Source organism: Mastigoproctus giganteus, chromosome 8 (assembly GCF_048544385.1).
Source record: "Mastigoproctus giganteus isolate SK-2022 chromosome 8, ASM4854438v1, whole genome shotgun sequence".
Lineage (NCBI taxonomy): Eukaryota > Metazoa > Arthropoda > Arachnida > Uropygi > Thelyphonidae > Mastigoproctus > Mastigoproctus giganteus.
The window spans coordinates 194,145,500-194,170,239 of record NC_143582.1 but is presented as its reverse complement, the minus strand read 5'-3'; the positions used below and the strand labels follow the sequence as shown (position 1 = coordinate 194,170,239).

The window sequence follows — 24,740 nt, the reverse complement described above, 5'->3', positions numbered from 1 at the left end:
TAAATAGAAGGCAATATTTTTTTACCTTGCGTAGGATCGGCAGCAGAAGACGTGTTGTAACCATTTGTCTTCAATATTTCTATGAGTTCATATCTGAATGAAGAGATATCTTGCTTAATTTCATTGACGTCATCTTCTGTAACACCCTGATTATCTGCCTTTCTCTGCTCTTTTGTTATGTATCTTCTAACCAGATTTCTCATTATCGTCTGTGGGTATAAAATGTTTTAGATTACTGATTGATAAAGTACATAGTTTAGTAAAAAGTTACTGTATAGATAATTTATCTATGACAGCTTCAAATCTCCATTAGGATTTAATGTTTCAGGTTTATTTACATCACTCGAATAAAATAAAATGAGAACGTTTTAAGTCTTAGATTTATACTAAACTATTGATTTATTCAGAACTATCTTGCGAAACTTCAGGAGAGGGTTGAATTTTTTTTATTAGTTGCATTTCTTTTTTACAAAGAATATTTACAAAAGACATTGGAAATGCTGATATGTGGAATATATGAAATATTTGTTACAAAGGAAAAAAAGGAGTGATAAAGTTTGTATGCTTCTTGTTTGAACCAGAAAAAATATAAGGAATTTTATAAAGAAGGCGCCATTGTACCAGAGTCCATAATTATGAATTAATTTCTCAACAAGCTCCTGAAGTGTGGCAGTACGAAATTTTCTTGAAAATACAAAATGTGGCAACAAATTTCCCGAACTAGTGCTGTTGCTGTCAGGTTCGATGAGTTTGAAAATAAAAAGAAGTGGTATTTTGTAGTTCAAACTTCCTCCAACAGATGGTGGTACAGAGACTGTCCAGTAGGCTGACAAGTTGCAAGTAACAACCAGTTTCATTAGTAGCGTTAACGTCCCGTGTCATTATTTTGCAAGTATAAGTGGTTCAAAGAAGAATGTAAGGATGATCGCGTTCATCCGAGAGGTGGGCGTACATCAACCTCTTGAAATAAGGACAGAGTGGCAAAAGGTTGTCGTTTGGCCTTCAGAATGATGGCTGATGAGTTGACGGAGTCGATTCGTCAAATTGTACATGAAGATTTAGGGAAAAGAAAGGTCCGCGCAAAATTTGCGGCGCAATGCCTCACGGGTGAATAGAAGCAATAAAAGTGTCATCATATGAAGATTCAATCCAGGCTTGTCAACACCATCCAAATTTCCTTGATTGTATTGTCACTGGAGATGAGTGCTGGGTGTTTCAGTACGATCCAGAGAAGAAGCGTCAGAGCATGAAGTGGACTTAGAAATCATCAGCATGGCCCAAAACGTTTTGTTTACAGAAGTCCATGATCAAGTCGATGCTGATCATGTTTTTCGAAAAAACAGGGCGTGATTCATAAGGACTTTGTATTTAAGGGGATAGAGTTAATTCTGCGTTCTATGTACAGGTGCTTTAAAGACTATTGAAAAACATTTCTCGGGTGAGGCCACAATTTCGAGAGAAAAATTGTTGGTTCTTGTTGTATGTCAATTCTGCCCATCAATTTCGTATTTGTTGTGAAGACATTTAAACGTGGCGCTGTACTGATTAACCATCCAATATACTCTCCCAATCCAGCACACCTCTTCCTCTATCCCAAGGTGAAATTGCTCTCAAAGGAAAGATAATTCTGGATGTTCCGGACATAAAGAAAACGTAATGGATGTTGAGGACATAAAGAACATAAAGAAATGCCGAACTCAGCATCTCTTTGGACATTTTAGCTTCCTCTTTTCAAAAAACTTTTAGATCGGTTTAATAAGGGTATTCAAGCAGGTGGTGGTGACATTAAATAAAAATAAACCAATTTGAGCTTCATCATTTTATTACGCCAATCTGGAAACTTGACACCTCGTATGTTAATTCTTTCGAAGAAAAACAGTTGATATATATTGAAAAAGTTTAAATAAAACGACAATCGTTAGGGAAGGCTGTGGTGTCTCCAGTTCTCAAACTAATGCTCTTTTAGAAACGACGACAATACCCATGTAGTCTGTCTAAACCAATATCGTTTTTAATCGGGCAACATCACATCACCTAGGCAAAACCGTTATCAATCAAAAACTCGAGGTACTGGTCTCGGAATTTATTAGTTCAATCAACAGACAGCAAGGTAGCTGTGTATTAACAACCTTGTATCGATTGGTAAATGGATGCATAACATCCAAACGAGCATCCAAGTGGTAGATGTTATACGATTAACATCCACGTAACATACACTCATCAGCCAAAACATGACTGACCTTGTCAACACGAGTGGACGCATCCCACAATACCTAGGAGTGATGTCGCCGATCGGCTCAGCATGTATAGTATCAGCATGGATGGCGCATGTCAGTTCACCATTACAAAGCCGAGCAATGGAGAAAGGGAAGGACCTGATGGATTTTAAAGGGAGAGGGAGAATGATTTGAGGTGCTAGGAAGGCAGGAACCAGCATCTGAGCAACTGCAGGCATTGTCGGCTCTTCATAAAATGCGGTAGAGAAGGTGTGGCCGGAATGGTCCGAAGAGGGACACACTACCACCCAACATGTTGGGACAGGGAGACCACCAATGATTGACAGTTGAGGAACGGCGGTTGACACATGCTGTCCAGGAAAACAGCCTGATAACTATCCCTCAATTAACGGCTGACTACAACCAGGGCGCACAGAGAAACGTTTCCGAGTACACCATCCAGCGGGCGCTCTTTCGGATGGGCCTACGAAGTAGGCAACCTGTTCAAGGAAGAAAGGAAAAGAGTCACCTGGTGTGATGAATCAAGTCCCAGCTCCATCATGATGAGGGTGAACAGCTACAACGGTTAGACAAAAACAAGTCAACGGTGGTGGTATCATGGTTTGGGGATGTTTTTATGGACATCGCTAGGTTCCTAATCCCGATTTAACACCCTCACTGCCAGATCCCACCTCGGCATTGTTTCGGACCAAATTTTGTCCTGGTGACCGTGTATCCAGATGGTGCTGGGCTCTTTCAACAAGACAACGCTCCTTGTCACAAGGCCCACACTGTGAAGAATAGTTGAAGATCATATATTTGGTCAGGAATTTCGTGTGCTCCCCTGGCTGCCAAAAATCCCCCCCCCCACGACATCCCGGAAACTCGGATTTTTCGTCCATCAAACAGAAAATCGACCTCAGAACACACGCAGTTTACAGCCAATATACGGTGCAATAGGCCTTAGTTGCTGATGCTCCTAAAACCCTACAACAACAATCGCCGACATCAATCCCATTGAACATTTGTGGGATGTGGATGCAGTGGAACAGATCCGCCAATGCCTCGCGACAAGTCGACCTTCTGTCCAGCTGGTCCAGGAGACCTAAGGATACCTTCTGCGTCTCGTGGATTCGATGCCACGCCAGATGCCAGTAGTCATCACGGGGAAAGGTGGCTCAACACGCTATTCTGTAGGTGGTCGTAACTTGGCTGTTGAGTGTAAGTTACGATAACGTAATTATGTCATAGAATGCGCGAAACTAATGCTTTAATGAAAAGAAGACCGTTCCAAAAGCAGGGTACTGCAATATTTGAAGCAACTTAAATATAACGCTTCTCAGCGCTAACTTTTTCAATCAACCTTCAGGGGTCGCTGTGGTTTGTCCCGTGACAGTTGACCACTGTACAAGGTTGCTAACTGGGTTATCTGATGATGGATCATGGATCATGGAACCAATAACTTCCGAAACTGATCACAACAGTGGCTAGAGTTATTAATGGATAAGGGATTCGCCTAATGGATCCGATTACATCCGATATTAGTTACTTTAGATCGACTACGTTTCAAGATTCGTTTGTAGTTGTTTCTAAATCTCAACAATGCCATCGTTACTGGATAGACCACAGCGTCCCCTGACGGTTGATCGAAAAAAGTTAATGCAAAAAACAGCGTTGTATTTAAGCTTTTTAAATAGTGAACACATCGCGCTTGAAACGGTCCCACACTTTTATTAAAAAAAATTTAAATTTCAAAAATAAATTATTGATTTAAGAAGACAGTAATTGATTTAAATACAATAACAGTATTGTACATGTAGGGCATTGCCTCATTTTGCATGTAAAATTGAACAAACCAGGTTTGTTTCTTATTGAATCTTTCTCATTTAGGGCAGGCCCTTCGCCACGACCTGCTTCGGTATTGCACTACTCTAAATAAAAAGCACTGCTCGATAGAAAAGTACATTTATTTGAAGTGTATAGTATTATCCAGACCACGGTATGGGTAATGAACTGATTGGTGATTTTCATTAAGATTGGTAACTCGTGGCGAAGGGTATTCACAATATGAGATCGATGCACTAAGTAGCAAATCTCGTTTGCTCATATTTAATTACAAAATGAAGGTACATCCTACTTGTGCGATATTGTTTTATAGCTCTCGTAGCATGAAGCCTTTTTTCCTAAATTTCCTAAATGTAATAATAACAGCAGTCACATACCTGATACCTAATATCTCTTGCACTGGCTTGTTTAGCTTTCCGCTGTGGAAATAGAATATAATTGTGATTTCAGTTGCAATAAAATAATTATTTTCTTTAATTATTTAAATTAATTAAACATAAACATTTATATATACTTATTAAATATTTATTATTTAATTATTTAAATTTTTATTGAAATAAAACAATAAATATGGTTTTGTGTTAGACAGGGCTTAAATGCATCTGAAACAGTTAAAGAAATGAATGAAGCATATGGTAATGAGTGTCTTGGTAGGACGACCATATTCCGGTGTGAAGTGGTTTCTCCATCAAGACAATTCCAGGCCCCATATGGCAAATACTTTGAAGGCAGTGATCACTGCCATAGGATCCGAGGTTTTGCCACATCCCCCTTATTAGTCGGACTGAGCCCGGTGTGATTTCTTCCTGTTTTCACGTCTGAAGAAAGCTCTGAAAGGCAAGCGTTTCGAGTACAATACAACGATGCTCGCAGAGCCACAAAGGAAGCAATTCGTAGTCTTTCAAAAAATGGCTTGCAAGAAGTATTTAATGCGTGGGTGGGAGGGTGGCGAAAGTGTGTAAAGTTCAAGGGAGGGAGAGAAGGAGAAATCCGCAGAAGATTCAGATGATGACAATTAAAATAAGATCTTGCACCAGTCCGCGAATTAAACTTGATACCTTGCAGGGCCATATTTTATACCGTAATACAGCCCATGTATGACTCCACAAGGTATTGCAAGATGTAGCATCGAATGTCCTTTTCCTGTAGGTTCCAAACATGATCAGTTGAATTGAGATCTGTTGAAATGAGCAGCCATGGGAGGATGGAGAATTCATTGTCATGTTCCTGAAACCAATTGGCACCATGCTGGGGTTGTGGCATTGGGCGTTGGTTGATAGACGCTGGAGTTGTCTGAATGTACTATCATCATGAAGGGGTGTACTTGATTTGCGATGATAGAAATGTACTGTAAAAGTGTAGACAAGTATGGTATCTCATGTACTGCGGCTCTGGGACGTTTGTTCAACTCTGCTATGTTGAACTAACAACACACACTTACCAGATGTATGTGTGTGTTTTGTTTCTGGCCACTTTTGTCACCAGGAGGGCGATCACCTGGAAAGCCTGTCCGATGTTCGTCTACACTACTGGGAGGAGGGCCACAACTAATTGTATCCCTAACCACCTGGAGGTGGGCCTTACAATCTTTGTCTGTCCTAGGAAGGACGAAAACTGCACCCACTGGGGGTAGTGCTATCCCAGTGAGTGCCAGCAAATCCCGTACCCACAGCTGCCCAAACTTGGTATCAGCAAAAAAAAAAAAAAAAAAAAAAAGGAAAGAAAATAAAGTAAAAAAATTAAATTAAAAAAAGATAAATAAAATAAATATAAATAAAAATAGAAAAAGAAAACAAGAAAAAAACAGAAAAAGAAGGCAAAAAAATGAAAAGGGAAAACATAAATAAAAAGAAAAGAAAAGGAATAGAAAAACATAAATAGAAGGTTAGTCTAGCAGTGCATTTTTAAGCGGTTTATTATTATTATTATTAGCCATGGTGCAAGGAAGCCTGACGCTTACGCTGCACCAGCCAAAAAAAAAAAAAAAAAATTCCCGGAGTTACCCTGATAGAGAGAGAGAATATATCATTTTGCATTTAATTATCTCTATGTTAAATTGGTTATTATTATATCATTATTGTAACGATATAAAACTTACCCGTATAGTTTTTTGATGTTCTTTTTTCAGTGTCCTGGAATTGCTACAGAATTTTCTATAAGTCCACTGCATAAGATAATAGCAGCTTTTTGGAGTGGGAATAATGTTGAAGGGAGGAGGCACAGTTCCGCCATCTTCAAAATAACTCATCCATAGCTTACATCTAGCAAATTTCCATTCAACATCTGCATGCTCCTATAGCAAATAATATTATATTTAGAAATTATTGGAAGGGTCAGCTTAGAAATAAAAATAACACTTCTTTATTTTTAATTTCTTTCTGTAAGAGTAAAAAAAAAAAAGCAATTTAGTTGAAAATGTATTATTGTTCAAAACAGAAATCTGCAAATTTTCGTTATGATTAATAAAATTTATGTTTTACTTGCAGTAACAAAAAATGTTTCTTCCACTATCATAACAGCACTGCATATAAAACTTGTTTATAATTCATATTTATAATTGTTGGAAGCTTCGGTTGATTGTTCATAGAGGGCCTACTTACTGATATCATCTGATACGAATGGTTCATCATTGCAATCAGCAAGTTGAGTAAAACGACCACATTGATGACGCAATAAGAGCCAAACATCAGCAGACCCCAGAACCTGGTATAACTTTGTATTCCTGATAGCTCAAAGCTATCTAGGTCTATCAGCCCAAAACTCGCCCAAAATAACGTTTGCGACGACTCGAACAAGCTGGAAAATATATAAAATATCAAAAATTAGCCCAAAACTAGCCAAAAATAACGTTTCGGATGATTAAAGCAGGAAATGTAAATAAATAACAAAAATTGATGTAAATAAAGTCTTGGATGCTTTAAACAAGCTAAAAATATTTTTTAAATAATAATAATCTTCCAAGAATGCATTGTCAGTTTAGCAAATATAAATACAGTATTTACTATGTGCGTAATTCGACTGTATTCTGATTTAGTAAACATCGGGAAATGCTTTCATGACCATTTTATCCTTATAATTGCATTTAACGCAGTTTCAAACACTAATTTTATGCATGAACTACCTCCCATTAGTTAGATTATCGATATCTCAGTAGGCTTTGAATAGATGTTAAGGTCAAAGTTCACAACCTAACACACAATATTGCGATAGAGGCGAAGGATATCTGACCATGACATACCAATGGATGTTCACAATCGCCATTAGCGAATTTATCAAAACACCGACAGAACATCTGGCGGGTTCCTGTGGCGTCATTATTGTAAACCGAATGTCGAACTTAAAAAAGTGATATGACTTTGAAACTTTGGGTGTAACTAATGGAACAAAGTTCGGTTCCAGAACTGTTTTGGTCTTTGGTGAAAGAAGGTTACACTATAGAATGAAGAAAAAGCGTTACACAACAAATCACAGCAGTATGGGATTTCTCACGAAATCATTTATCATGTGTATCTATCACCAGAGCAACGTTAAGTATTCTGGTGGCATCGTACAAGCTTAGCCACATTTGTCATTAGTCACCCAAGTGAATGCTGCTGTCTGTTAGGGCCTGAGCCGGAACGAAATATACATAAGTGTCGCTCATTGTTAGAAGGACCGCATACGGAATCTAAAAAGATTCCACTCTGAGATCAATATCTGAGCAAAGTTTGGAAACGTGATTCTGTCTACATGGTTTATTAGATATTAAGGAATTAAATGTTATTTAATTTTTTAGCATAAGTTTTCAAATGACTGTAATGAGTTTCCTTCCTAACAATTCTACAAGATTATCGATAATTAAGTTACTGTTTATTAGATGATCTAGTGAGTGGGCAACCTTTTTTGAATAAAAGGCATATTCATTTTCGCAAATAGTGGAAAGGCCGCACTGATCCTTCGAACCACTACTTACGAAGTAAAACATACTTAATTATCAGTGTTAAATTTTATTACATATAACTATAGAAAAGGCAAATAAATTTCAATAAAACATACAATATTCTCATCATAATACATCCACCTACATTTTATACGAACACAAAATTAAAAAAAATATAATTATAAAGATAAATTATTTTCTAAATTGTTATTCAAATGAAAATTTTTATAGCAATTATTTAACATTCTCTCTGTGTATTTTACAAGAATAATTAGAAAAAACTGTACTATTGTAAAAAAAAATTAAAATAAGAGTTAACTAATGAGTTGAAGATTTGATGCTTTGGTGGTTGAGTTGTTTACCAAAAAAAGATGTCTCGGCTGAAACCACTTCGATTGCACATTTTTAATGAGCTAAACTCATCAGAATGCATTGGTTTCAGCCGAAACATCTTTTTTGATAATTAACTAATGAGATTTTTGGGTTTGTTTTTTATTAGATAACAACTGAATATTAGGTTCCATGTTAGTTGTACGCAACTTGAGTTGGTCTTCTAAATGAATATCAGATATCTGAGTCCTTAAATGACTTTTAATTTGTGTAAGGTATGAAAAAGTTGATTCGCGACAATACGTAGTTGCAAAGCAAGACAGCAGTCGACGAGCATGTTGACGTAAACGTGGGTATTCAACTGCATTTTTCCATATTTCAATAGGATTTTTTTTTGTATCAAAAAAGTCTTTATTATATTATCTTCTCCTAATTCAATTAATTCCATTTGTAGTTCCGTGGGTGCCGTCAGGATATCAACTAAATGTGGCTCATACGCCAATTTCATTTCTAAATTATGTTTTTTAATTTGTTCTCGCAAAGCCAAAACTTTTACTAAAATTTGTCCTTTTGATAACCAGGGCAGCGCACTTTACAATAATGTGGCAAGTCCACATGATATGTCTCATCATCCAATATAAGCAAGCTTCGAAATTGGCGATGTCTTATCGAATAAAGTTAACAATTTCAATAATTTTGTCCAAAGTATTGCTCAATGTGGAGGATTTATCACAAAGGTTTTGGTTGGTGTAATATACAGTGGAATGAACTTTTCTAAATTGGGCTTTTCTTTTTTTAACAATGAAACGAATCCTTCTCGCTTTCCTCTCATAGAAGGTGCACCGTCCGTGCATACACTCACCAGGTTACCAAGGTCCTCTCTCAAGACACATTTCTTTAAAGTTGTTAAAAATATCAATTCCACGAGTCCTTCCAGTGAGCGTACCCAAAGCCAGTAGTTCCTCGTAACAATAAAAATCTTCAGTTATAGCACGAATAAAATATAATATTTGAGCAGAGTCATTTCTATCCGTGGTTTCATCTAACGCTATTTAATTTTAACAAACTTAAGAGAGGATTAGAATTTTTCTTTTATTAAATAGCTTTCGTTTTTTATCATTTGTGGTACATAAAAACGATTTTTAAATAAATAGAAAGAGTTAAACACTATATATTTTACTTTTTAGATCAAAAAATTTGTATTTTCCTTTTTTAATTATCTGAATAATGTTTCTATATTGTGAAAAAAATATATAAAGCTTTTTATTATTAAAACGTTTTGAATATTTAATTTTAAAAAATATTAGTTTAAAAGTAGTAGGATTATTTAATGATTTTATTTCATCTTTGTGGCACAAAGGTCGCACATAAGATCTTAGAAGGCCGCAGGTTGCCCACCCCTGATCTAGTGCAACCACCAGAAAATATTGACTGAATACGAGACGTGTCCGTAAATAACTCAAAGAGGTCAATAAAATAAGTGGTGAGAGAGAGAGAGAGTGTAATAAGTTATCTTACAGTTCAGGCAATTTGAAGGCCCTAAAATGATCTAATGAAGTGACTTAATAACCTAAACCGTTAACTGAACCTTACATACTCCATAAACGATATTTTTTTATTTATTGAATCAGGTGGTTTCAGCCATCCTTTGGCAATATATATTTACAATATCATACAGAGATTATTATACAGATAAAAATTTACAATTTACAGATTTACTCCTATGCAGCACAAAGAATTATATAGTCAGACTTAAAATTAATACCGATTAATCAGCTTCCATGATGTCCAGAGTTTTTGAAAGCATCAAGTCCACGAATTGGGCACATTCATATTTATTTATTTAATGTGTTGCGACTTCCAGCCAAACTATGGGAACTCCATAGTGTATATTGTGTACATACCGTAGTAGATAAAGGGCAAACAGTGTAGTGGCGTTCATGTACGTACTCGAGTGTACACTGAAAGGACACTGAAAGAACTCATGGGATACCTGCTTCCTGGGCAATGCGACGCTGTAACACCTCCCGCTAGTGGACGAACCCACCGCTTGGCAAGTATATAGGTACACTGCATTCACGTAGACGGTAATTCGATGTCAGTATGGATAAACGTTGTGAGTTAACTGACTTTGAAAGAGGGATGATAGGGGTTGCCCGACGCATGGTCACTCTATCGCGGAGGTAGTACAGAAATTGTACTATCCCTGTTCGACAGCATCAAGAGTATGGGAATACGCCATTTCCGGAATAACATCTCATCGTGGAGAGCGCTGTGAGCTAGAAAGGTGGTGGATGAACGTGGCCGTCGAAGTCTGTCTCGCATTGTTTCAGCCAACCAGAGAGCAACAGTGGCACAAATCACTGCCGACTTCAACAAGGGATGTGCCAGAAACGTCTCCACCATTAGCCGCAATAGGTTATGGGAGCCGCCAACCCACTGCTAACACCACGACAAGGGATTCTACGCCCCAACTGGTTGAAAGAACCTCCCCATTGGACCTTGAATAATTGGAGACGGTCTCCTCGTCCGATGAGTCCCGTTTCCAGTTATTTCGAGCGGACGAGAGGGTGCATATCTGGCGGAAACCACACGAAGCTATGCACTCGTCATGTCAACAAGGAACTGTTCAGACAGGTGGACGGGTCGGTACTGGTCTAGGGAGTGTTCAACTGGCATACGTTGAGACCTCTGGTACGTCTAGACGCATCTCTGAACGGTTCAGGTTGTGTCCATCCTTGCAGACCATCTGCAACTCTTCATGGTCATCGTGCACCAACTGGGCAATGCACTCTTCCAGCAGGACAATGCGCTTCCCCACAGAGCCGCGGTGACTAGAACATAGCTCGAAGAGCATTCTGCAGATTTTACCACCATGGAATAGCTTCTCCTTTCACCGGACATGAACCCTATGGAGCATTTTTGGAATGCTGTGGAAAGGTCCGTTCTAGCTTTGGATTCTCCACCCAGGAGTGTGATGGAATTATGGACAGCAGTGCAGCAAGCATGGATGGAAATATCTGTGGAACGCTTTCGTGAACTAGTGGACTCAATGCCTCGCCGTGTGACTTTTCCGTCCACTCAATGTAGTGTTGGGGTTATGTTGCTCGTATTGAGTGACTGGTCTCTTAGCCCAGATAACTGCAGAACCTGCAATCATTTGGTTATCATTCCTGGCACTAGGAACTGGGCCTGGTTCCACTATCAGTTGCGTTCATCATCTTGTCTTCCAATTCATTTTCATTCCTGATTTGTTCAATACAAGGCAAGGGATTTATTGACAAGGCTTGGCAAGGGATGGAGGTCACAATCTAGTCTCAAGGCCTTGTGAAGTGTGAGGTCACAATTCGCCAAAACACAGGAACAAACTGAGCATTTCCAATACTTGAAATTGATTCAAACTTTGCTCTCCTAAATATTAAGCAATAAGAAAACATGAAACATCAATTTTATGCTCCAGCGCTTTTCAGTGGAATTCATAATTGTTTTGTTGTCCAATTACCACAGGACATATCGAGCTACGTGGACTTATAGTTACTAGACAGGAGTCCTGATTTCATCTGATGCGAATTCATTTTGTGAAATTATGCTAAAAAGGTATATTACACTCCAACGAACTCATTCAGGAAATAAATTAACCAAAATTAAGTTTTTTTATTCATTTTGCACTGATTTTGCAATGTTCATATACCACATGCAAATATCATGACCCGACTCCTCGATAACGTTGTCACTGACGTAGCACTGAGCTTATTATTTTTCTTGAATTAACCAATCACTTCAAAAGTTCCCAATGCTAAGAATTTCTATAAGGAACCAACCTGAATGTTTAAGTTGGAGCCACTGGAATGCTTGAGTCTGGTCAATCTCGAGCAGATGTCATACGAACAATAGAATCAAATCATGAGATGACGTCATGGCAAAAATAATAAAAGTCCAAAAATTTATTACCAATAAAAATCTACAGTACTTTTGCAGATATGTTCATATATTATGTGAGCACAGGAACTTCCGGTGAAATCTGATAATCATAAATTAAAATAGTGAGAATTAATGGATAAAGTGGAATATAGATCAGTGATAGTTTCTCTTTCTGCAAGGGACAACACCTAAAACAATCCATGAAGAAATAGTCGCTGTTTATGGAGAAGGCTGCCCAGGTTACAGTGTTATTGCATATTGGTGTAAACAATTCAAATGTGGAAGAAATCCCAGGATTCCAGAAACTGCTATAACAGAAGAGAGTGTTGCAAAATTTGAGGCATTAATCCTGGAAGGTCGCCGTATTAGCGTCAAAGAACTAGCTGCAGAGCGCCAAATTAGTGTATGGTCTGTGGAGGATATCATCCATTAGCAGTTGCATATATTGCAACTGTTAACAGATGATATGTACAATTGTATAAAGTGTCTGCTGGATCGGTTCCCAGTCCTCTAGTTCCTTTTTCCAGTAGGAAATGGCAATGTGCACGTGAAATGTTGTCGATGTGCCAGGAAAACCAAGAGAAGTTTTTTCACGACTAGCCACTAGGGATGAAACTTGGATCCATCATTATGATCCCAAAACTAAATAAATGTCAAACAATGGAAGCATGCAGAATCACCACCCCCCCTAAAAAGGCAAAGGTGCAACCAAGTACTGGAAAGGTAATGCTGTCAATTTTTTGTGATCAACGTGGTGTAATACTAACAGATTGCCTTGAAAAGGTCTGTACTGTGATGGTGAAGTATTATTCCAATCTTCTCATAAAGCTACTTTCTCATTTAAAATAAAAAAGACAAGGAAAGCTATCAAAAGGTGTGCCTCTTCTCCACGATAATGTCCCTCTTCATTCCTCACATGCTGCAGTGAGGTGTTCCACGAATGCGGGTTTGAAATATTGTCGCTCCTACTTATTCCCACAACCTTGCACCCTCAATCTTACTCTTTCTTTCCCTGAAGTCCTTTCTTCGTAGAAAACACTTTTCCCGCTGATGATGAGGTGATTTCTGCTGTCGATTCGTGGTTTAAAGGATACTCAGAGGACTGCTACAAAACTGGCCTGCAGAAATGTAATGAAAGGTGGCAGGAATGTGTAACATTGTCTGGTGAATATTTTGAAAAAGTGTAATGCATGGTGTTTATATTAACGTTATATCACAACTACTTCTGGGAATACAAATCTTTTTTGAACCCCCTTCGTATATATGCTAACGCGCCTTAAGAATGGGTGTTTTATTTACACTGGTGTGCAAAACTTAAGAACCAACACTATTTCTAAAGATTGCAACCACAAAATCTTTACTTAAGGCACTCTTTACTGATGAGAGTAGATTCAGTCTCAGCAGCGATTCTGGACGTCAGCTAATCTGGCGAGAGGTTGGCACACGGTATGACCCAGCAAACATCACTGAAAGGGATCGATATGGCGATCGAGGTGTTCTCGTCTGGGGAGGCGTTATCTTGGATGGACGTACACAACTCCAGATACTGTAACCGGTGCACGCTACTGTACTGAGGTAATCCTTCCCAATGCGCGTCTGTTCCGAGGTGCCATTGGCTCCGACTTCGTGTTTATGGATGATAACACCACACCCCCATCGCACTGCAGCTGTTGATATGCTTTTGGAAAGTGAGGACATTGTTCGATGGATTGGCCTACCCGTTTCCGTCGATCTAAATCCCATCGAACACATATCGGACGCTCTGGGGAGACGCCTAGTGGCACGTCCACACCCCAGAAAATGTTCCTCAGCTGAAGATGGCGCTGACAGAGGAATGGGCGATGTTACCGCAAGAACTTATCAACAACATTGTTCTAAGTATGAGAGGCAGTGCAAAGCCTGCATCGACATTAGGGGTGGCCATATCTCCTACTGAAAACCACCTCTCCCCTTTGTTCCATCTTTGGCAGTGATGCATCTGTATCATGGCAGCCAGTGCTATGTTGCCATTTTTTAATAAAGTCCCTCTGTACCGTTTTGTTTGCATTGTTGTGTCGGTGGTGTTTCCTTCATCATTTCTGTACCTCACGAGGTTCCTTTGGTATGCTTTTCCCATATCCAGGCCACTCCTATGAGAAGCTATAGGTGAAAACCTGACTGGTCCTAAAGTTTTGCACACCAATGTATGATAATTTAATTTTATTTACACTGAAATTGGTATTTCCAATTATTTAAACAACTAATTTACGTTTTAAGCAGAACAAGCATTTTAATAGTCGTTTATATCCTGAGATTAAAATAAATTAGCAATGCTAGTGACTATACATCAACTTTAATCAGAAAAGGAACAATTTTATCTTGATTGAACTCTATAAACTGGCTGTTCAACTCTGAAGAGAATATCAAGAAAGAAACAGCCATTTTAAATAGAATTCCCTTTAAAGAATTTCCCTAATCACTTTAGAAGGGCAAAGAGATTTATTGGTATTAGTTGCTTATTGGGATTCGTTATGGATGAGCATCAGAAGATTAAATAAACTTCACAACAAATGCGGTATCATTCGGCATAGGATTTATTAGTTAAGAGGGTTAAATTCAAGATATTCGAAATGTAAAATGAAATGACCAGGGCCTTGACCTTTGAATGCAAAATTCCTTTACAAGAAGAATCCAGCAATTTCAGATGACAGATGACCTTTCCAGCACGCATTGAATTTCTCAGCCATCCGATCGGCATCCAATAATCTCCACTCTCTCTCTCTCTCTCTCTCTCTCTCTCTCTCTCTCTCCCTCTGTTCGCATTTTAAATTAATGCCTTCTGGTGTAGAATTCAGATTATACTAAAATGGGCTAATTTAATCTACCAATAACTCGTTGATAAAACAGAATACATTCGATACTTAATTTCTAAGGGAAGATGTTTCAGGATTATACTACAATTCTTTCTCTAGACACATATACGATGGAATGAATGTACTAGGAAAGCAGGTTTGAGATTAATTGTGAGTCTGGAACACGCAGTTAGACGTAAAGAGTAATGGCATTTGCAGCACACATTGTGAATGATCTCATCGGTGGCTGATTTTTCATCAGGACTATTTTGGAAGGTATTTGGAAAGACATTGCACATTTCTGTCGATTTTCGGCAGAGGGAATATCAAAAAATTCTTAACTTGTCTGCTACTATATACCATCTTTCAATTGAATAAACTTAACGCAGACCACAACGTTTTACATATTTTTGATTTTATTAAAATAATATAATTCGTAATTTATTATTATGGATTATTATTATTACCACAGATTTGAACACATTGAAAAACGGAAATATGTTTGTTACAATAATAAATAAAACTATATATTTTTTTAAAAGTAGAATCAGTTTACTATTCGTTCGTGGAACACGGGGTAAGGACTAGTGGACCTTAAAACGTCTTTCATGTCCATGTTCTTAAGCTTCGTGTAGAGGTACTAATGTAAGAGAAGCTAGGGGCTGAATAATCGAGGAGGGTATTTGTTGTTGAGAGTATTTGTTAACTGAATAATCGACCAGTGTATTTGTTGTTGTCACTGTTGGGAGGGACGTTCTTCAATTTGAGGGTTGTTGATATGGCATTTCCTTGTGTGGATCTGTTTCAAGATATCAAATCATTCAGGATTCCTGGTGGTTCATTGTATTCTGGTTCAGAGCTTGGCTATTGAATGTTCTGACGAAGAAGTCTTCTTTGTATTCTTTAGTCTTCGTCTTTATATCCTCCCAGGATTTTTGGTTGATGGAAAGGTATTCTACAGTCTTCTTCCCAGAAGTGGTTTCTCAATTCACACTTTCTTAATCTTCTCTGTGCAGTAACTGCAAGGTTTTATTTCAGTTTATAATGGAACAATTCGAGAGGGGTAAAACCTTATCACATTTATACGCCGTAGATTTAGTTAGGAAGGTAGGAGTGGTAAATAACTTTTTTTTTTTAATTCTAAAGACGATTTGGCAAAATTTTATTGCTAATTCCAGCTATCACAATATGGAGGGATGATGCAGCGTAGGAGGTCTGTTTTCTTGGAAGAAGCTGTCGATGGTTCTAGATAGTTTTTTGGCACGGTTTGGAGGATAATGGTTGCGGAAACATCGATTTAAGATGTGTTCCAGTTGGTCATATGAATCAGTAATATCATAGACAGGCGTTAACTTTCATCTGCACGTGTTATCACGAAGAGTCCATGGTATTGATTTTAAGGTAAAGTTCTCAATCGCTTGTTTATCCATTTTTAAGGGCAAAGGAAAGAAAGTTATCCGTGTTAAGGCCTAAATGATGGAGGAAAATTTATCCAGGAAACCAGTGATCTATGACACCAACAACTTTCAATTTAGAGCTATGAAAAGCTTCATATCTCTAAATTGGAAGAAAATTCCCTGACAGATTTATCACCCTCCAGCTTCTCATATAGTAATTTCTCTACAATGCATATCTATCAACAGCTCCTAAGGCCATTTAAGTTCTTCTGACGACAAATCAGCCACCATTGAAGCCATTTACAGCGCATAAAACGTGATCTTTAGATGACATCATGATATCAGTCGCCACACTCTTATCTGACTTCTTCTTTATGACCATAATGTAATTTGAAACCGGCTTCTCCAGTACATGACACCTTTTTTATTGTTTCGGTTTCATTTGATATCTTGTGTGATCAGCGTGGACTTGCACAACCAGGCAAGAAGGAGGATAATAGTATGTGAATTTAACTAGTTATTATCTCTATAATACTACCCTCCAAGGACTAAATTAGGAACTAAAAATTGTTTTAACTGCACCAGTTTCTCAACTAATTGTTTTGCAAGATTGCAGAATAGAGGCAAATTGATCATTGAGCCAATTGTCTCATAGTGAAGATACAAAACGCAATATTCTATGGTCGATTTGCTTCTTTCGCAGGATTAAGGATCCGAGTTTTCAGGAATTGTCTTCCGAACACTGAACATGGAGTTCTTATTTTAAGCTACATTCCCGGTTATTATTTTAGAATTGGAATGAATACCAAGGTCTATTAAAAAGATTAATGTTAAAATTTTTCTCAAATATTATATTATTCAGAACAAATAAAACTACTACAGAAAGAAGTGAATAAACTATTGCATACTTTGAAAACCTCCTCCACGTCAAGCAGGCTCCATGGTCGGACTTAGCTTCTTGATTATCACGAGGACCAAAGCAGATCTGCTTTTCCATGTCGGCGTAGTACCAAAGGAGTTGGTTCATACCGCAAGCAAAGGCAAACAGTACAAGCGTGTAGACGAAAAAAAATTTCACAATATCGATAACCATTCTGCCTAGAGAGATCTGTAGAGGTCCTAAGTGCGGATTTACGGAGAAAATGTATACCAACTTCAGGGAACTAAAAAAAAATATATAGTTATTAAAAGTATGAAATTATTCTTGTCTTTTTAGTTAGTAAAGTCGATCTATTTATTCAATTTAAACAGATGTTTTTATATTCTTTTATCTATTTTATTTTTGATAATTGGCATTGAAATCAATGTCAGCCGTAAGACTGAAATTCCCCTGAACAGCAGCGAGGCTTCTAACAGTCCCAATTGATCACCTTATCTGTGTGGTAGGCCTAAGTTAATATTTATTCGACGTTTCAGACATTGCGCGTGCAAGAAAAGTAAAAGTTGAAAACACTGTGTTTTGCTAGGAGAAGCCTTTAGATTATGCTCAGAGACTTCTTGCAAACCCTGACTAAAATTTGAGTGAATGGATATTATTGTTGTAGGAAACTGGTGGTCCATACGACATATTGCTGTTCATATGGGCCATATTGCAAGAACTATTGTTCTTGTAGAATTTTAGGCGCATCAACGACTTGCATCGTACATACACTGTCCTACCATTAACATCCGGATATCTACGTACACTGTCTGCCACTTTATTAGGTACACCACTGCTGTACACACAAATGGTTTGTCCCACAACGTTCAAGTCACATGACCAAGTTGGGGATATGCAGCAGAACAACCTTTCTAGTATCAGTTAGGCGTACAAACCGTAGCAAGAATGGGGAAAAGGAGTGATCTAACGGACATCGAACGTGGTATGGTAGTAGGTGCAAAACCTGACAAAGCATCTCTGAAACGGTAGTTCTCCTGAACTCTTCACGCACCACAGTTTCAAGGGTGTATCGAGAATGGTGCAACGAACAGAAAACATCCTCTCGACGGCACTCTTGTGGAAGAAAAACGCTTGTTGATGAGAGAGGTCGGAGGAGGATGGTTAGAATTGTGCAAGCAAACAGACGGGCCACAATGTCGCACATTAAAACGTCAGAATACAACCTTGGTGCGCAGAACAAAATATCGCAACGGACCACTAGTCGCACTTTGTCGCGAATGAGCTACAACAGCCAACGGCCACACCGCGTACCGTTGTTATCAATGAAGAACAAGAGAGCACGCCTCCTGTGGGCACAGCAGCACCAGCACTGGACTATCGAGGATTGGAAAACAGTTGCTTGGTCTGACGAGTCGAAGTTCCTGGTGCATCATGTTAATGAAAGGCTCAGAATTTGACGAAAACAACATTCGCGAACAACGCGAGCAGTATGACATGGAGCTCATACCTCTATCATGGAGCTGATAGAGGTATGGGCCATCACCGACGTGCAACCAAAACACAGGTAACTCATTGTCCAAGATGTCTAGATAGCCTTAGCATCAATAGTTTTGTCCAAAACAACCAATGGTCGCAGGCCAAACCTTGAAAAACAGCAGCAGACCATCACAGTTCCTCTGTCAAACTTCTTTGTCGGGACGATACAGTTCAATAAGTAGCTTTCTCCCGGAAACCGCCAAACACAGTCACGACCGTCAGACTCGTAGACCATGTACCGTGACTTGTCGCTCTAAAGTACAGCTTTCCATTGGTCTACTGTCAAAGAACGGTTGGCCATACACTAAGCTAGACAGCGTCTGGCTTAGTCGTGGTAATCAGTAGCTTGTGGACAACTGCAGGACTGTGGTAGCCCATATCTGATATCCACTTCTGATACTACTCACGAACTTGGTGATTCTTTGATGCTTCTTAAGAAATTCTCTTTGAACAGTAATAACAGGCTTTGTTTTATGATACGCGAGTACACAAAACACTTTCGAATGTTGAGACGTCGTTTCAAAGAGTGCACAATCAGTTCCAGCGCAGAACGTTATGATTATTAATTAACCTTAATAATCATAACAAATTTTTAAAATCAGGAGGACATTTGAAATATGGCTTTTATCTCGCTTATTTATAGCTGTTCAATTTGTCATAAGACTTTTTTCGCCGTTTTAACTTCTACGGGGTGTATTTAAATCGATGTCAAATATTTCGTTACAATAATTGTTCAAAATGGTCTCCTCCTGCTTCGATGCATCCTCTGAGCCTGCGTTCCATGCTTTGTCGTACTCTGTTGAATACACCTGTATTCAAATACACCCTGTATATTCTGAATCTCATCTTAAAATGAAGCTGAAATTTCCCATTGCAAAACGGATCGATCATCTGTATTTCTTAAAAGAAAAAACTTCCTTACTATAAGGACTTTTATCTAAAAGTTTATTCGCGAATAAAAAACAATTTTCCCCTTTATAGTTTAACTTTTTCATTAGGTTATCCTGCATTGCTTTTATCCATCAGTGTCGTGAAGTCAACTTTATGGAGTTGCCTTGGGAACGGATGGTAGAAAATATTAAAGGAAGACCATTTTACGCAGCAGAATTGAGAAGTCAATGGAATTATACTAGAGGGAAATAAAGAGAGCAATCAACGCACTGGAACATGAAAGGAGAAAATGCAAAATTGTTTCAAGTAAAAAGAGGGAAAGTTTCCTGAAGTTTACTTTTAATTGGTCTCAAATATTTTCTCAATCTGGTTCATTTAAACAGCGTAAACAAACAGAACTTCCATGTATGTTAAAAGATCCTTGATGATATTTTAACATACACTCAGTGATCACTGAATTATGATCACCCCATCCAAAATGGACTATGTCGCTTAGCCCTCAGTATAAGAAGCCAAACAGCTTCATACGCTAGAGCAGTGGTACTTTGTAAATGGTCGTGCAAGTCTAAGTGATGAAGTAACAGTTATGAGACGTAATAAAGACATCACGGAGTTTCAAAGGGGCATGCTTGTGGGAACTCGTGCGTTGGATGCTTTCATATCGGAAACGGTACGTCTTGTCGGTTGTTCACGGCCCACTGTGATTAAGGAGTAAAAAGAATGGTGTTGGACGGGTCAAGCCACCTCCCACCGACAGAACTGTAAAGGATTAGGCAAAGGTGGATGCAGCGTGTTGTACGGGCTGAAATCTAGGTTACTGTGCGACAGTTGACATCGACATACAATATGGGAAATACAAGAACAATAACCGAAATTCCGAGCGCCGCACACTCAGAATTGAGTTATTATGGGGTTCCACAACAGAAGACCCAAGAGACATCCTCTCCTCACCGCTGACCATTGTCGACAGCAAATAGTGAGGTGTCAACATCACGCTAGTTGGATACTGGAGGACTGTAAACGAGTGTGCTGGTCTGATGAGTTCAGAAATCTGGTGCAACGCGCCTACTAGACTCCTTCATATGTGGTGCAAGCAACACGAGTCCACGGACCCATCGTTCATGGTTCCCATTAACCAGGCAGGTGGCGGTAGTTGCTTAATATGGGGCACGCTTTGCTGGCCAGAACTAGGGGCCCTGGTTCTACTAACGTTTCACTGCTGAGCTGTACAGGCAGCTCTTGTGCATCTTGCTATATTGTATTTTTCCAAGACAGAAAGGATTCTTTCAAGACGATAATGCGCTGTGTCATCGGGTCTTCACTGTGCATACGAGTGGTTCGAGGAATACACTGAAGATATCGTTCATCTTGATTGTCCTCCAAATTCGCCTAACCTCACTCCAATTGAACGTCTATGGGATGTTTTGGAATGGCAAGTGATGGACACGAAACCATCATCTATACTGACACTGTGGAAAGCCTTGCAGGTAGCATGGCTACAAAAAGACTTTATAAATGATTCTAGACCTAGTAGCCATAAATTCAAGTTACGGGGGGAGATGTTTAGACTGGATTGCAGGATTTTTTTTTTTTTTTTTTTTAGCCAGCGAGTTATAAATTACTAGAATAAGTTACCTACATGGGTGATTGAGGCTGAGAGTTTGGGGAAATTCAAAGGTCAGCTGGATAGTTACCGACGGGAGGAGGGAAACGCATTGGTTGTCTATTTCCTTTTCTCTTATTATTATTTATTTATTTTATTTTATTTTATTATTATTTTTGGCTGGTGCAGCATAAGCTTTAGGCTTCCATTACTAATACTAACTCAGCGGCCATTACTGATTCTAAATAAATACTGGCCATTACAATACCCATAAAAATTCTTTGCGTGATTGATGGGATTCGAAACAGGTCTGGTCTTTTCCACCCGGTGTGGTAAGGGCGGTGATTATATCCACTGTGATACCAGCGAGGGGTTTGCTTCCTTGTATTTTTCTGACTTTTTAATATTGATATTGAATTAAGTTTTGTTTTTCTTCATTTATATCTGCTACTACTTTTTATAAGAAACAACTTTCCTCCTTATGTATTTCCTAAAAATTCTATGTAGAAATTAAAATCCAGTGGCAATAAGTATCTTCTGTCTTCTCAATTCTCAACCCATACAAGATACTAAAATACTTTCGATTCAATAATATTTGTTGTTATGGTTACCTAAAATATCGCCACCTGGTGGCGCCTTTTAATTGTCGAAACAAAATTGTATATGTTAGTTATCCATTTCTGAAATTCCTACGTCAAACAGTCCAACAGATTTCTAAGTAATGCTGCCAAGAATAATACTCTCGCTCTATCCATTCAAGGAGAAAAAGAGAGCGGTGCACTTGGTGGAAAAAGAAATTTCAGTCCAACTTGTATAATTTTCACTGAACAAAATGCAGGAAACTGGTCGATATTGGAGAAGACTCCAGGGGATGTTTCTGATTCGAACCCCGTTTGTTTGTATACCGAAACAAGGGAGACGTTCATTTACATGAAGCCCCTGAAACAGTAAAGTAACTCATAGAGCAGCTAGACCTGCCTCTAAAGTACTAGCCATAAAAGCGTGATAGACTATTAAAGCAATCCAGAGCTTGATGGCCCGCTGCAGCGCTGTGTACCATTTGGTCATTTTATCCTTCAGCTCTGGAGGAAATGGGGAGGAGGGAGCAGAGAAGAAGATCGTGCACGTGGCTCAGAAGGAACGAACTATTTGTGTACTCTGTCTGTAGAGTTCGTTTCTCCAGCAGAGGGAGCATAAATTACTCGGAGCATATCACGGATGTTGCTTTATTACTGGATTGCTGAAGCTGCCGAGAAAACGCCGATCGTCGGAAGGCGCGACAGTTCTGGTGAAGTATAATTAACTTTATACTCGACACCGGGGTAGGTTATTGGCACGAGGAAGTTTACAGATTATTTTCCTCTTGGGAGGTCATTAAACGAGATGTAACGTCAGGGTGGAGTTGTGGTTTTATAATGTACTAAGGGAGGGAAGATGAAAGAGGACTATTAGGACTCCCAGCGCCATGCCAAATTGACTTTTGATTTTGTTCTCTTCAAGTCTTCTCTCATACATTTATTATATAAAGAAAGAAGGAAAAATTATGCCCTCAAAAGCAAAATCGAATCGCGCGATAATGTTAATAATTTTATCTACTTTGTAAAGGGCGTGATCAAAAAGTTCGAGGACTGAACTTTGGGAAATGATGAAGCGTAACGGCTATTTCGACCTATCTCCTTTAAAGTAATCTCCTTGACTGTATGTATCCTTTATTTTATATCTTATACTACTTGTTGACTGTATCCAATTGGTATAATCATCATGTTCCCCACACCAGGTGGAAAAGACCTCAGTTCGAATCCCGGCAATGACGCAAGGGATTTTTATAGGCCATTTTCGCAACGAGGCTGAGTTAGTTGGTCTCAAGGCGAGGGTAGCATGGCTTTTTCTCCCGAAACTCTGGGTTTTTTTTTGTCAGGAAAATAGAAATAATGGAACACACGCAATTTACAAACATTATATACTATGCAAACGTGGTCTAAGTTGCTGATGCGCATAAACCATACGACAACCAAACTTGAATGTATCCACCAATTTCAACGCTTCTGCAACCTTCTAGAAGCATTCCTGATTGGGTTATTTTGTAAATGGCAATAGTTCTTGTGTGGTACAAATCTGTGACCTTTCATTAAGCTCGGGAAATAAAAAAAATCATAGGGAGCTAAATACGAGAGTATGGCGGGTTCTTTGCAAGAAACTGGAAAGCTCCGCAGGTGCAGGGGCGTTTTCATGTTGTAAACGCCAATTCTTTGAAGCCAACTTTCCCGACTGTTTTCTTCGAACAGCATCACGACCCTCCATTAATTTTAGTCAAGAAAAAAACATCACGGATCAAAAATCACCATCGGGGAGGTATGGCAGATGGAGATCACGTTGATGGAGGAAAAGAATATTCTCCCTCCAAGAGCTGTTTTTAACATTTCTTTTTCTGTTTATACTCCATCAAATACATTACAATAAATCGTCAATACAAATATTTATCGTATTTAGTAGTCACGGGCTTGAACCCCGGTCCATTCAAGGAACGCGTGCTATACACTCTCACTCCTGACCACTCAGCTATGTCATCGTAGGCTTCTGTTGCACCCTTCCCTAATTTGAAACAAAATGTGATATATATATTCATTGCTCAGTAAAACCACTCATTTTAAAATGCGACAAAACATACAATCTGTCACAGCTATAATCATTTTTGTGTGAAGATAGTTGACTGTCAGACAATCAGCTGACTTTATGGGCATAAAAAAACCTACTTCAACTTAAAAGTGAATGAAACTTCACCAAGGAAATATAAGATCTCATATTTAGAATACTGTAATCCAGTTTCTTGGCTTCAAACACAATGTTTCAGCCCCAAGGACTGAAGCTGCGTTTCAGTCTTCGGGGCTAGCATAATAATAAATCATTATTGTACCACATCGCATGGAAAAGGCCTAAATGCGAATTCAGGCCTTTCCCTTGTGAACGTGAGCAATTTTTATGGGCCTTTTGTTTCATACGGTAGACCAGATAGTATAAGTATTACTACTAAAATGACTAAATGATTTTTGAAGAAGCAGAATTTTTCTGCTTCTTCAAAAATTTCGGTGATTTACAATACGCTGCCCAAAGGCAAAGTTTATGAGATCTATCCTTCTTTTAAACTCCAAGACTTTATATTTATGCCTATTTGCTTTTCCTACCAGTGAAATTATACTTTCTTCGCTTATTTTAACGATCTCCTGTAGGGCCTTATATACCTCAATAATCCTCCTCTTCTCCCCCCCCCCTAAGTGGTCTAAGTTGCATCATAGTTTCCAAGCTTTACAAACTGCATTTTCTAATTCGTTCTTCATATGAACATCAAAGAAGTACTAAACAGACAGCAACCT

At 38.6% G+C, this 24,740-nt stretch overlaps 1 protein-coding gene across 1 annotated transcript in view; it reads right to left on the bottom strand.

Annotated features, from left to right (window-relative positions):
* Positions 1-24,740, bottom strand: part of Trpgamma (Transient receptor potential cation channel gamma) — a 173,561-nt gene that overhangs the window by 10,523 nt on the left and 138,298 nt on the right. Inside the window, exons 10-14 of the mRNA XM_090380001.1 lie at positions 17,368-17,622; positions 6,662-6,857; positions 6,160-6,354; positions 4,439-4,480; positions 26-209 (exon numbers count right to left, since the gene is read on the bottom strand). Of these exons, the coding sequence (XP_090236127.1) occupies positions 26-209; positions 4,439-4,480; positions 6,160-6,354; positions 6,662-6,857; positions 17,368-17,622 (872 nt within the window). The remainder of the gene's footprint in view (positions 1-25; positions 210-4,438; positions 4,481-6,159; positions 6,355-6,661; positions 6,858-17,367; positions 17,623-24,740) is intronic.